The sequence below is a fragment of the Macaca nemestrina genome, chromosome X, assembly GCF_043159975.1.
Source record: "Macaca nemestrina isolate mMacNem1 chromosome X, mMacNem.hap1, whole genome shotgun sequence".
Lineage (NCBI taxonomy): Eukaryota > Metazoa > Chordata > Mammalia > Primates > Cercopithecidae > Macaca > Macaca nemestrina.
In genome coordinates this window covers 31151275-31166434 of record NC_092145.1, presented here as the reverse complement: position 1 = coordinate 31166434, position 15160 = coordinate 31151275, and the positions used below count along the sequence as shown (strand labels likewise).

General features: G+C 36.9%; 1 protein-coding gene across 5 annotated transcripts in view; it reads right to left on the bottom strand.

Annotated features, from left to right (window-relative positions):
- Positions 1-15160, bottom strand: part of LOC105468440 (teneurin transmembrane protein 1) — an 839487-nt gene that overhangs the window by 151446 nt on the left and 672881 nt on the right. For all 5 annotated transcript variants that reach the window (XM_071089007.1, XM_071089006.1, XM_024788669.2 and 2 more), the window contains one exon: positions 1290-1409. In XM_071089007.1, the coding sequence (XP_070945108.1) occupies positions 1290-1409 (120 nt within the window). The remainder of the gene's footprint in view (positions 1-1289; positions 1410-15160) is intronic.

The following is a 15160-nucleotide window of genomic DNA, read 5'->3' as shown; positions in this document are numbered from 1 at the left end:
ATCTAATTGGGAGAAAGACCCATTTGAATTAATAGAGAACTCTGATTATAGAATATTTGAAAGGAAATGAAGTTATATATATATATATATATATATATGCATATATGCATATATATGTACATATATGTGTGTGCTACCAAAGTAGTTCTGCTGAGCTTGTTATAATGAAGAGATGGTTAGTAATAAGCAATATAATTTATAAATAAATAATTTATATAATTTACTAAAGTCCTTAAGAACTGTTTATTTTCTTAAGTAGGCTAAAACTCTTTCTTATCATCTTTTTAAACTAATTTTTTTAATAAGTACTTTCTTGACAGGATCTTGAAAAAATAAATCCAGCACAGCCCAAGTTGAACAATTAACATTTCTGAAGTGGCTAGAACTAATAAGGTTTGATTGTAGGTTCTTGAAATGAGATAGTTTCTCACAGTTTGATAAAGCTCCAAGCCAACAGGTCTTTTTTTTTTTGCATGTGATTATTGAAGTGGCTTGATATGAGTAGGACATTTAAAGGGTAGTCACCTGGAGACTAGGGCACCTCAAAGCCATTATTACAGTGTCCCTGAGAGTCATAAATAGGTACCTTTAAGCTGGACACATGGGCCTATTAACTCAAATACTCTGAATCAATGTGTGTCTAAATGACAGCAACAAAAATGTTGTTGTGAGCAAATCCTTTTCCAGGATGAGAAGGTTTTATTTACTTCAAAGTCTTGCTTCTCAGATGTTAGAGAACCTTGAGAAGCCCTTAGAGAGCAGCCTGGTGGTTGGTGCTTCAGGATAAATCACTATAATTAAATAGGCTGGCCAAGCTTGTCCATCAGTTGCAGCCAATAGTCAAAAAGGCATCCTAGGGAGGACACATTTTTAAAGCTTCTCCATTAATATGGTTAAATTCTGTACTTTTGAAAGAAATATTTTGGATGCATTCATTTCTGAAATATTTGGGGATTACTATGGAAAAATAGCCTATGTGTTCCATAGTTCCTTATTTGTCATTCGCATAATGTCACTGAACTTTAAAGTTGAATTTATAGATGGAATTAGATAAAGGATAGAAAACTTTTCACATGGCCTGGGTTTCAAGAAGACTTGAGAAGGATTAGAAGAGGAATTCAGTTTGAATTAATTAGGAAATAGAGGAAATAAATATCACCAATGACTTTTTGAGATATAACTTGAAGAAAGATGGGCTTACCATCACTGTGTCATCTGAGCCCTGGTTTTACCCCTGGCTAGAAGTCAGTAATTGGCCCCCATAATGATCAGAAACAATACTGACATACCTTCCATCTTGTCGGCTGATGGTAAACCCATAATCACTGTGGTGCAAGAAACTGACATTCACTCCCACTAGAGGAGTTCCATCTACGGCCACCACTTGGCCTCGAATCACACAGGCACGCCTGCAACACAAGACCAAAGGCAAACAGAAAAGCATGTTGAGACTAGATTCTAGAAGTCAAGTTGTAAAAACTTTGGAAAACAGTCAAGTATAACAAATAAAACAATAATTTCACCAACCAATAGAAAACTACTAATAACATTCTGGGGAGGAGTTTTTTTTTTTTTTCCTCTCAAAATTAGAATCATACTAAGTATGGTTTGGAATCCAGATATTTTAAGGTTAAAAGCATATTATTAATATTGTCCAATGTATTTGGAAATTCCTTAATATATCATTTTGTTATTATATAATACACCCTTAAATTAGTATCCTGTAACTTGCTTAACCTACCCCTGATTTTTTGACATTTTGTTGTTTCTTAATTTTTTTCTGACTTAAGTTTCTTATTATTTCCTTGGGAGAGAGTCCTAGTTGTGGAATGATACTTTTCTCTTATCAAAATTAAAGTTAATTACATTAGTTAATACATAATTATATTGTAAGATAAGACTAAAATCCCTGTTGACCGCCTTTTTCCTACTTCTTGGTGTTCTCATCAGAGGTAATCAGCACTATTAGTTTGTGTGTTCATTTTCTATGCATTTACATATATAGTATGAATATTTTTAAGCCTCCTGATATACACTGCCAAAGTGTCTTTTTCTGGTAAAACAACCAGCCAACCAAACAAACAAATTTAGTTGAGCACACTTTAAGTTAAAGTCTGCAAAAGAGACGTGATCCCTGACAGTGGTATACTGCTTTTCTTGCCTAATTTAAATAAAATATTTCAAGGCACTTTCCCTTTAAACAAATGAGTCTCATCCCCTACTGAAAAATGGAATTCCATTAAACTAGTCCCTAAATAGGGCTCTCTTTCAGGGACATAGTCCACTAAAATGTACAAGACTTTCAGCACTAGCCTGGCTGACAAGCTGTAACAAATTTCAGGAGGCTGGCGGTTAAGAAGAGTGCCCCGGGACAAATCCCAAGCAAAGATTTTTTTCACTGGTCTGCTGTTATTTGGGGAGGAAGGGACAGTTTTTTCACCAGAGTTTGATCCTAGTCTTGGCAGCTCTGAGCTCTTGGACATGAATTTTATAGCTGGAGCTGGCAGGGTTGAGGAAGGTTGAGCAAGGTCAGTGATTTTTCCTAGGGCATCAATGCCACCTTTTTTTTTTTTTTTTTTCAACCAAGTGGGATTCTGGGTATCCAGGGCAGCTCAATCTTGGATTAAAGGGGGCCATGTTATTCAGACAAACATGACTTTTCAGAGTAATCCTAATCATTTCATCCTGGAGTTATACATTCTTTTAACAGAATCAGAAAGTAAAGGGAAGGATGTAAAGGGAAGGATGTAAAGGCTCATGGCCACAAACATCATTTGAGAAAAAGTAAAACCCTTTGAATAAGCTATAGATGGTAGCTTATTCAACCAGCCAAAGTTGGTTGTATATGTTTAGCCAATAAACCTCACTACTAAATTCTGTTGCAATCAGAGGAATTGGTTTTAAGTTATGCTAATAGGATTTATCCTCTTCTATGTAAGGCCTTCCCCAACAAAAATTACAAGCCATTAAGTATTATGCAAAGGTAAGTGAGTATAATTGTTGCTATTAGTGTTTGTGTATTTTCTGAACTCTCAGATCAACATTTGTAGCTCTGTGACATAGATCAGTGGTTTTCTCCAGTGAGCTGTCCATTTTATGAATTATGTAAATCATGGTTCTGAGTGGCATGCAAATGGCATATTGGCACTTACTTTGCCATGTTTGATTGTCCCAATTTCTGAATCATTTTGAAATCCCATTTGTTCTAATAGAGAAGTCATTTGAAGTCATTGAGTTCTGGATTTTGAACTAATTCTGACAGATCTGGTCCCAGGTTCTAAGTCCAATGTAACAAGAAATGAAAATAAAAGGACATCTCTGATTTTATACAGTAACCTTTTAGATGTATTTACAGAACAACTTTTGACAAGGTGAGTGTAGATTGAATGGAAACAAGCTGAGAAAATCTCCTGCAAATGACGTATGGATTGGTTCCAGGGGGGTTGTGAAGAGACTATAGCGATGCTAAACAATTTAAAAATTAGTTAAGCATTGTTTCCTGAGCTCTCAATGCTGTTAGCTGCTTTGCGAGTATGGTGGGGGTTAGTTATTACATTACCAAGCCTCCACCAGTTAAAAAGGTGGCCTTTACAACAATAACACCTACCTAGGTGCTTGCTGATTCCCTATTGGCAAGACAATTCCAAACTCACTCTTTTTATTTGCTCACATTAATCTAGACATTGTGTCTTTCCACAACTCTACTAGGCTCAATTATTTTTGTTTTTATTTTGTCAAGCTTAGTTGGCATTATTTTTTTCATATTTTATGACACACACAGACCTGTCTCTTCTTTCTGCTGTTCTTTTATTTTCTATATGGCTTATATTTATGAAGGATCCAAGCTGGTGAGTGAAAGTCTCATAAAAGTTATCATTATTCTGTGCATTTCCCTTGTATTCCTCTCTTTCTTCACTCTGTATCTCACTCTGAGTAGACTTGTCTTTTGACTCTTCTGCTTCTTAATATTCCTCATGTTTTATGAAGCACACAGATTTGTGTGATAACGACTCATCAAAGTCATCATTATTCAAGACATTGTCTACCTGTTCTTCTTTTCATTCATTTCACTCTTCATCACTCATAAATAATGCTCACAGACTTGTCTTTCAACTCCCCTACTTTCTTATTCCTCATATTTTATGATCCACACAAACTTGCAGCATATGATAAAGCCCCATAAAACTTATTATTCTACATTTATCAGAATTGAACTCCCTTTGTAATGTATTAGACTTTAAATGTTCTAAGATTCCCTGTATCTTGCTGCATTTGCTCCCATTATTTACACACTCCATGTCATCCATTTTTCACAAGAATAACTCTTAGGTCTTTTTATTCCTGGATTACTAGTACTTACTGTAATCTTTGAACAATATCAGTCATCCAGTGTCAGTTTAAATTGTCTAAATTTCAGGACAGTATTAAAGTATTCTTTTTAATTTGCAGTAATCTTGACTGACACTGCATGCAGAAATTTAGGAAAAATATACTTCTTAGGCAAAGTCTCCATTTCAAAAAGAAAGCTCTTGAGCGTACTTGCTTTCCCAGGCAGGCTACATCAGCTTCAAATGGCCATTAGGGAGCCTTCATATATATTCTTTGGAAGTATGGCATATTGTGCCACTTTGTTCAGCTCAACTGCCATTTTGTGCACTCCCAGATTCTAAATTCTATTTTCTTAATAATTGTGGATGGTAGCCTTATATCTGGTTTGTTTTTCCTGATTCCCCACAGCCACTAAAATATAGTTCCTTCTCCCCTATTTATATAAACTATTTTGATTATGCTTCTTATATCTAAGGCAGCCTGTATAGTTCATTTTTTTTTTTTCCAAAGTTAGATCCTACCTGAGTAGTGAGGTATGTATGGTAAGGGTCTGCCTTTGATATTACCACAGTCCTGCTTTCTGCGGTTTTCCTTATTCCCATTATGGTGCCTCCCTGTTTCCTCTTCCAGAGAGTCCCTGGCTTGCTCAAATCACCATTGAAATTAGTCAGTCCTACTTGGCCTGTACTTGGTCTGCCTCAAGGAAGCATCTTGAGCTCTTGAATTTTTGCCACGTCAAAACTACCCTCAACCTGAGTTCTGGTCCTTAAAAATCTGTCTTTTTCTGAAACATTTTCAATTCAATAATATATAGAACTCTTCTAAATCTTTCAAGCAAGAGGATAGAAGCTACTGTCTGGACTGTCATGCGGCTGACCCTGCATATGTGTACAGCAGTTATGTGCCCGGCATAACTGTCTTTTGTGTTGGTTTTGTGTGTGTATATGCATGTTCTTGTGTATGCTCAATGGCAGGCACTGCATATTTTTGTTTTTGCTTGGGCTCTCCTTTGATTCACAGACATAGATGGGATGGATGCTTTGCTTGGTTGAACCTTTGAAAACAAGAACTTCTCCCTGCTGTTGTTGGTTAGAGCAAGATAACTTGAACTTAGATGGGCATGTCCAATGTGACTTAAAAACTTGCATGGGGAATATCACCCCCCACAAGTGTCTTTTTTCCTGTTCTCTAGAGAATACAGGCTGCTGCCAAGCTGTCTACCTGCTGTCACTATGCTAAAGCAGCAATCCCAAAGGAATTGCTTCTCCACTTTAACTAAATGCTGAATCCTCTAGGTGTTTGGAGCTTGGTCTGAAGAACAAAGCATCTTGGGAAATGCAAGCCAGAATGCACTTTACTGAGAGCCTTATTTAACTAACAAGCTGCTTGTTAGACTGTTCTGATGCAAAAGGTCTAATTCATTCTGTATTTGTTATTTTCATGGAATAGTCAAATTATCCCTAGCCTTCAATCAACTCTTGGTTCCATTCTCCTCTTCCCTTATTTGTTGTCTTTTGTCTTCCATGTCAAATCTCTGATATTCGTTTAACACCTCAGGCAACAACATTAACCTCAAGCACAATAGTTGGTTTGAAAAACAAGGCTGAAAACTAAATTGCTGAAAGAAGATGCAATTTACTACATTGTATTTCTGATTAATGTCTTTTGAAAGAAAACTGAGACTCAGGGCTAGAAAAGTTATAGCGATTTGCTTTTGTTGCTAACATGAGCATAAGCAGCCTTTGAAGGGTAACATTCAAAATCAAGGACCTAGCCAGCAGGGGATCTAGCAGCAGGTGAGCAGGTTAGGTTTTTTTTTTTCCATAGGAACAGATGAAATCCTTTCTACAGTTGACAGCTCTGGTCAAAAGGTAGCATTGAGAAGGACTGGGCTGAGAGAGGCTATATGAATCCTCTGCTCACTAGTGTTTGAATTCTGCCTTGTAAATTCCTTTCTGAATTGTCAGTTGGCTCAAGTCTCCAAGGGATAGAAATTTGTCGCATATGAGATGTGACTGGAGGATTCCCCTGACAACTATAGCTACTGGGGTCTCTGTTGAAATGCAAATACCTCTGAATAGTTAGGACAAAGGGTTTGTGATATTCCTGTTACCACTGCCATCACATAGTGAATAAAGGGGCTTCTCTTTAGAATGTAATTTTGGGATTGTGGTGTTGGTCCTCAGTCCTGTATGACAATCTCTCTCTCTTATAGATCAGTGATTCTCAAACTTGATTGTCCACGAGAATCACTGGAAAGTCTTTTTAAAACACAGATTGCTGGGTTGTATCCTCAGAGTTTCTGATTTAGAAGGTCTGGTGTTGGGTAATAGAATTTACCTAACAAGACAAACCTTTGAGAACTGCTGCTTTAGGAAAAGCAAGGCCATAACATACTCAGCCAATTAAGGCATATGAACTCCTGGAGAGGGAGGCAGAAGGTATAAACCATAAAAAGGCAGGCAAATCAACCACTGGTTCACAATCTTACACTTATAAAATTTGTCAGGCATGAATTTTAACTCTTCCTGGAAAAGGGTTTGCAACAACTGTAATTTGGGGAGTCATGTTGAAACTGTCATGACAAAGGGGTGGCTGCACTACAAGATGAACTACAGGGTCTTCAAATTCAGAGATTATAAAATGGAAATATGTTTTAGTCCAATTTATTTATCCCAAATAAGTGTCCATTTCTCCTCCATCCTCATTATTCTCATTATACAATGCTCATAGTTGTGTTATTGCACTTATCATAACTAGTCTTGGATGACAGTTATAGATCTGTCTGTCTTTTTATTAGATAGCCAGGGCAAAAACTGTGTGATTTTCTTCTCTGTGTCCTTCTCAGTGCCTGATGTACACAGCACATGCTCAAGACAGGTTCATAGAATTTCAACTCAAATATTTAAAAATACAGTTGTAAGATCCTTGCAACCTATGCTCATGGCACTGCTTCAAGCAAGGGCTTCAGTGACTACATTGAGATTCCTGTGTGACAGATGACTTACACTTTATTTACTAGAAGCCAACACTCTGGATTGAGCATTATGACATTCTCATCAGGAGTGTTTTGTTTGATACTTGACTATTTTAGGGAATTAAACAGTATCTATTGTGATCGGGAAGATGAAATGAATAGTCTTCAAATGCTTAATTTATGCACACTAACCCCATTCTTCTTTTATATATTATTATATAATTACTATTTGCTATTTTATAATTTAAATGCATTTGGGACTTCTAATATCCAGATATTTTGGAGGTTTCCTTACAACACATGCTACTTTTGATATATGTTATCTAACCTGGCACAGCACTATGAAAACACTTAATGTTATAGCATAAACCTGTTTCCATGTTCTGAAAATTCAGATGCAGTGAATGTTCATATGCAAACCCAATACTATCTCCTCATTAGTTTTTATTTTAATATGGTGGGTTGATTTAATCCTACTCAGTTGGTCACTGCCCCAAATAAATACCCCAAATGCCTACCAAGTGGGTAGCATTAAAAGCAGCTGGGAGCATTAGCCATGAACATTCTAGGACTCTGGAAAAGGTGGTGCTATTGAAAATGCAGATAGCTTTTTAAGCAGAATTATTTTCCTCATGGCTAGTGATGTTTCAAGTAAAACAAAATGGGGGCACTCACCCTGAGGTAGGGTGGCTATTTTCCCATCTGCCCTGGTAATTGCTTGTCAAAAGTAGGCTGCTTTGGAGGCTTGAGATCCCCAAAGTAATGGGAAAAAGATCAAGTGTTTTGAAGCAATAAGAAAACTGACGACACAGTCACATTTTCAGGACTGCGTAAGTGCCAGTTTGCTTCATTTAGACACATGATTATTTTCGTCCAGAATTTGAATCCTGAAATATTTGTCCTGTAAGCCCTTGCAACTCTTGAATAGTCTGAAGTTAGTTTTTCCTTTAAAATTTTTGGTTTGTTTTTTGCTTGTTCTACACATGACTCAAATGTTTTATCTTTGCAATCAGCCTTATAGGGTTTTGTTAACCTCATTAACCTCTCTTGTCACTTCTCTGAATCTGCCTTTCGACTAATGGATAGTCATTAAATATAGGACAGGTCCTTCTTGTTGGCCATCTCCTGGGCATATATTACTCTTTCCTCCACAGAGGAAAAAGTGTGTCCTTGCTCTAGCCACAGCTGTGTTCTAGCTCTGGCTTGCTAGTAACCACCATTGTGACTTTTCCTAAGAAAGAGAATTAACTCTCAGCTCTGTTTCCTCTTTATGTAGAGTGGGAATGATCTTTCTTCCCTGACCTCTCCCCAGTTACCTCATGAATATGTCATCACAGTAAAATTACCCAGTAAAATGATCACTTTTTGAACTAGGCCTTACAAATTCTATTGTTATGTACCCTGATAATTATTAGATATATATGTTGTATAAATAAAATATTTATTATACTATGAATCAGGTACTATGCCAGATACTTTCCTTACCTTATTTCATTTAATGTCCACATAACCCTGAGTAGGTAAAGCTATTAGGCCCATTTAAAAAATGAAGAAACGGACTCAGAGAAGTTAAAAGTTTTGCGCTTAAGTTAATGCAGCTCATAAGTGGTGGAGGGGTGGAGATCTCTTGACCTGGCCTCCAAAGAGCCTGAGCTGTATTGCAGATCTTTCAGAGTCAAGATATAAACAATATGGCTACAAATGAAAAGAAAGTGATCACCTACAAAGATGGTGCTAGCTACAGAATTATCGTTACCTGGAGAAATGTACCAACTGCTGAGCACTTCCTATGTGGAGGGTGTGTAGTGGAGAGATGAGCTACAGCATGTCATTTGTTCTTTCTTCCCAAACTTGCGTTCACTTTGTCCTCTCCAGGGACAAAATGAGATGACAGAACCAGCTAGAGAGTCATTACAAGCAAATTGTATGACTGAGTAGTAGGTAATATGGATTTGAGCCTTTTAACTTTAGATCCTAATGGAGCAGCAAGTAGGATATTTAAAATACTAGAAAATACCTATTCATGCTGAGATAAGTTGTAGGTAGCTACTGGTATTATTAAGCATCTCAGAACAACTGAGTTTCAAAGTATCATAAACAATCAGTTGAAACAGCCTTTTGAAGATCTGTGTTCTGATTTTTGATTCTTCTTTGCCCAAGAGCGTTTGCAAAGAAGTGAAAGTCTCACATTGTTTCTTTTTGGTACCTTTAAGTGTTGACTGCTGATTTCAGGAGACAGTCAGCACCATAAATCTGGGAACCTTCTGCACTTTGTAATTTTTTAAATGTGTCTTGAACATGCGTTTTCTGAATTTTAGCATTAGACAGTATATATAATCTGAAAATCAAGAGATCCCATCTTCAGTAACACCTTTCACCTGAAGATCAAAGTGCTTTATTAGCAAGTAGCAACAACCTTACTTCCCAATTAGGACAGCAACTTCAGAGGTGATAAGCAAAGGAGATTGCTCAGGAAAAGCAACATGGACAGACAAACAGAATACCAAGTAACTATGGCCCATCCAAAACACACTGGAATTCTTTTTCCAAATGTGAGCAGGTCATCTGCAGTGCCTTCCTTTAGAAAGGAAGGTGAACAGAAGGTAGATTTGAGGATTTCGATGCTCTATAAAGAGCTTACCCAATTCTTGGTCTATTCAATTTATTCAGCAATTGTTGCATTGTATATTTTTATCAACCTCTAGTTGTGTACTTGGTATAATGTTTTTCATATTCCTAGATTAAAAATACACAAAAATCTGCCATTAGCAAGTAGACTTAGAGGTCTTTAACAAATAGATTCATGAAAAAGCTAAACACAAGGCATATGGATTCAAATTTGTACCTCAGTGAAATTACAAATGTTTATGTTGTGGACCTTCTGGGGTTACTCATAGATAGACAAAACTGCACATGTTAATTATGTGAATGCTTGAATACTGTAATAGCACTATATTTCCTTTTAAATATTTTAAAACATAGGCTTGGCTTATCTTTTTAAAAATAATTCCAAATCAGTAAGTGGTTTCTCAATATTTCATTTATTCTAGGATTAACACTAATTGATGAAGATCTGCTACTTTTTTTCTGTCATGCATGAGTAAATGGTCTAAGGCTGTGACTGATTTCTCTTGCCAGGTCCTATTCAGTTTGTCTGAGGTATTCAAATTTTCTCAATGTACTCCTGGAGGGCAGACACCCCATCCATTTATCAGTAAAACCTAGTAACCAATATGCAGTAATTCCTTGACAAAGGTTTGTTTTACTTTTCCATTGCACATTATGTCACAGAATTTTGATTCAACGGGCCCCTAAAAGTCAACAGCAGGCTCCAGTTTGTGTTAAAATCTATTGCATGGGGGTCCAGGTGGCAAGAAACATTTATACCAACATCATCTAATGTACAGATGAATGCTATTCAGGGTTCTGCTCTAGTGTCACCTCCTCAGAGAGGTGTCCCCGGGCCACTCTGTGTAAAATGGTCCTTCTCTGTCCCTAACCATTATCTCAGTTGACAGTATTTATACCTTCCCGACGTTCACTTTTTTCATTGTTTGCCTCCCGCACTAGACTGTATGGGGAAGAGATTTTGTCCACTATAACCCAGAGCCTAGAACAGTACCTATCACTAAATGAAGAAATGAACCAAGTAAACATTATAATGTTCATACATTTAAAGAGTGAAATGATTAATCTTCCCCCAATATGGATTATCTTGAAAGAAACTGTAGGATCTATTGTTTTAAATGACTCCAAAGTGTGGTTAATGGGGATTTTTTTTTCATTGTGCTAAATGGGATGTCTTTTGGATGATTGTTTCTTTTTTCTTCCTGGAATTTATGTTTGGTACACACATTTTAAATTGTAGAGAAAATTATTTATAGCCCCAAATGTCAAAGGATGAAACTGTTTGCATATAGTTAAGCTGTTCACTGTCCAAATAAGCTTTGTATTTTTCTTGCAAGTCATCAATAGTCTCCTGTGTGTGTCAATTTTAGCAGCTCTTCATGCTCACCTGAGCCAATTAGTCCCATCTCTGGATTATTGCTGAAAACTTCCAGGTCAGTTTCACTTCTATTACTGTTTAATGGCTTTGTCTAATTTATCAGACTATTTCTTGTCTTACAGGGTTACCTGTCTTCCCCATCAAGACAGTTGAATTTGGATTCCTGAGTTGATGAACTCCAAGCTCCCTTAGAAACCTGATGTTCCATGATCCATAGGCTTACTGCAATTCATAATTATTTTAATTATTTATGTATTTACTTGATGTTTTGACCGCTTCTGCCACTAGAATGTAAACTGTGTGAATAAGGGGACTGTGTTTCTTTTGTATATCTCCATCTGCACAGTTTCTGGAATAGAGTGAGTACTCAATAAATATTGTTGAATGAATGAGTGAATGCATATCCTTCATCAGTGTTGAAAAATGAATTGATACTAGGGTATTACATTAAGAATGGCAGAGGAATCTGGTATCTCTTATATCTCTTTCTGAGGTCATAAAGTCCTCAGTTTTTCTGGAAATACTAATATTGTAATAAAATAAATACATAAAACAGTAATTAGTATCTGTCAATTATGGTTATTTTTAAGTCTCAGTCTTTATTAGAGATCAGCAGCTTCTGCAGCAATGACCATGTTCTTGTAACCTTCCCTTGATTTCAGTTTTGGGTCAATAATTTGTTTTGCCATTCACAGAATCTCAAATGGTATAAATTCCCAGCTCAACTAAGGGCAGAAAGCATGTTATATTAAACAAGTTATGATGAGTAATTATGGCTATCACCAGGTATCATGACTAATCGGGAACAAGAATCAAGAATTTATTATTGAGTAGGGTATAGTAAAGGAGGATGAAGGCTTAGGTAAATAAAGAGTTTGCCAAAAATTCCATGTTCAAGGCATTTGTAGTACTTCAGCTTGTTTTAGGGTACTTCTCTTTGGTTTTCTCGTGAGACAGAATAATGATGCCTACCCAAGTGAGCCAGTTAGCAGCAGTCTTCCTGCTGACTTCCTGATATTGCTCCTTATACCCAACTTTTTTCTTAGCACTAACTTTTGATGATCTAAAATTATTGATGCATACACAAAATCATAAATGATGCCAATTATTGGCAGGTTGCGACAGTGATGGAATACATCACAAGTTTTAAAAAAGAATAATTACTTTGCTATTGTTATATTATCACTATATCTTTTATGAATTTTGTTTCTTTGCTATTTGGAGAACTGTAGTCTTACCTTTAGGCTGGTTCTACATTTGAGAATTGGATTATTTAAGGTCCTAATATCACTTGTGTGTTCTAGGCAACCAAAATGAGTTTTTCAAGAGCAAATATGAGGAGAGCATGATATAGTTTGTATGTTTGTCCCTGTCCAAATTTCACGTTGAATTATAATCCTCAATATTGGAGGTGGGGCCTGGTTAGAGGTGATTGGATCATGGGGATGGATTTCTCGTGAATGGTTTAGCACCACCTCTTGGTGCTGTCATCACAATAGTGAGTGAGTTCTCACGAGATCTAGCTGTTTAAAAGTGTTTGTCACCTCCTTCTCTCTTTCTTGCTCCTGCTTTCACCATGTGACATGCCTGTTGCCCTGTCACCTTCTACCATGATTGAAAGCTTCCTGAGGCATCACCAGAAGCTGAGCAGATATCAGCATCATGCTTCCTGCAAAGCCTGCAGGACTGTGAGTCAATTAAACCTCTTTTCTTTATAAATTACCCAGTGTCCAGTATTTCTTTATAGAAATGCAAGAATGACCTAATACAGAGCACTCACACTTCAAAATCATAACTAAGCTACTCACTTACTCACTTGTTTTTCACCTACTTCATGCCAGATACTGTGTTAGGACTGGGGATACAGTGGTGTCATAGATTAAAGGTGGCCAAAACTTATTTGATACTGCTCTCATCAAGAGGTGGGATCTATGTCCTTTCCCTTGAATCTAGGCAAGCTCTGTGACTGCTTTGACCAACTGTGTATGACACAAGTGACACTGTGACAATTTCTGGACCCAGGTCTTAAAAGACTGGCATTTTCCATTTCCTGTCTCTTGGAACACTCACTCTTGGAGCCCTAGGCTATCATATAAGAGCTCTGACAAACGTAAGGCTAGCTATCATGCCAGTAGGAGGCCCAACTAGTCAAATAGAGAGGTTGCCTGTAGAGAGAAGGATTCCCAGCTGCTGTCCAGCTGTTCCAACCCTCAGCTATTTGAGTCATCCCAGCTGAGGCTTCCAACATCATGGAGCAGAAATAAGCCATGCCAGCCATGCCCTATCTGAATGTCTGACCCATGGAATCATGAAATAGGATAATACTAAATTGTTTTAATCCATTACTTGGAATAATTTGCTACATAGCAGTAGATATTCAAAACAAGAAGAGAACAAATCAGACTTGGTCTTTGTCCTTACAGTACTTAAGATTTAGAAATGATGACAATTCAAAGTTAATATTATATATCCTAGTGTGAAACAAGAAACTGAAATGCAGCAATACCAAAGAAAGCTAGAAGAAACCTATCATCTTGTTTCATTTTTTTTTTTTGCTTGTTAACATTGCTATTATGTGCTTAGTGCTGTACTAAATTTGGTCCTAATTGTAGAAATTTTCAATAAGGGTAGGCATTCCACCAGAATGGGCAGAACAAGTTGATTCAGCAGGGCTGTTGCAAGATTTTAGATCTTTAAGCTGTTCTTAAAATTTACTCTAAGTTATAGACATAATAATCAAATTCCTGCAAACATACACATTCTTTTCATAAAACGTGGACTTTTTTCCTACTTTGGTGGGACCTGGATTATCTGATATAACGGGTGGGATGTAAGACATAATAGGTTAAGATCCACTGGCCCAGAGGAGTGTATTAGCCTAAGGTGTGAGGCAGAGTGTATACCAACTTATTCATGAGATATGCAAAGGTACTCCAGTGAACTAAGGGGAGAAATATTGTTCCATTAATGTGATTTCTAGATCATGTTCAATCATCTTTTTTCCCTTTTTAAACCAATATAATAAAAGTTCAAAAATTAAGTGAAATGATAATGTTGGGTATTTAAAGGTTCTCAGGGAAAAAGATCAGAAAGAAAAACAAACAATTAAGATCTTTCCTTGGAAAGCTACAGAAACTGTGTAGACCAGAAATCACAAACTCAAATGCCAGCAAGGCCAGGCATGACATTGAAAGTGAAGGATGTGAGTCAAGTGAGTGGTGAGCTAGAAAGGCTGCCATGTCCCATCCAGAGGGGCAGCTGGCCCTTAGCATCAGACCACCTATGCCATGCCCATGCATCCCAAGCTGTCCAAATTTTCTAGAGAAGGAAGATATTCTGATTTTTATGTTGGATCTCCTAATTTCTAAATGTCAGGACAGACAAAATACATCTGTGAGCTGATTTTAAGCAACCTCTGATATAGACACCTGACAGGGATTGATGTGAGGATCAGCCTCTCATGGTTACAAAACAGACAAATGAGTTTGGCCAGATCTTGCTGTCGGCCGCTGCACTAACCCTGGTAGGATTTTGTTTTTTTTTTAAATGCATTTCTCCATTAGTGATGGCGAGTGAAATGTCTGGCTTTGCGAATTACTGCTGTCATTTAGTTTAATGTACTCCTGTTTTTACATATTTATAAAAACCTTTTACATTATTAATAGTGATTAAATGCTTAGACACTGAAGATCAATAATGCTTCTGTTCACCTATTTACATTATTAAAAAGTAATGTCATACAGGGCTCGTAGAGTATGTGGTTTACTTTGTAGTCATGTTTGGAGTAGATTGAAGAAAACAAAGAAACTGGAGCTACAGGGTATAAATTGCATTTAGGAAAAAAATGG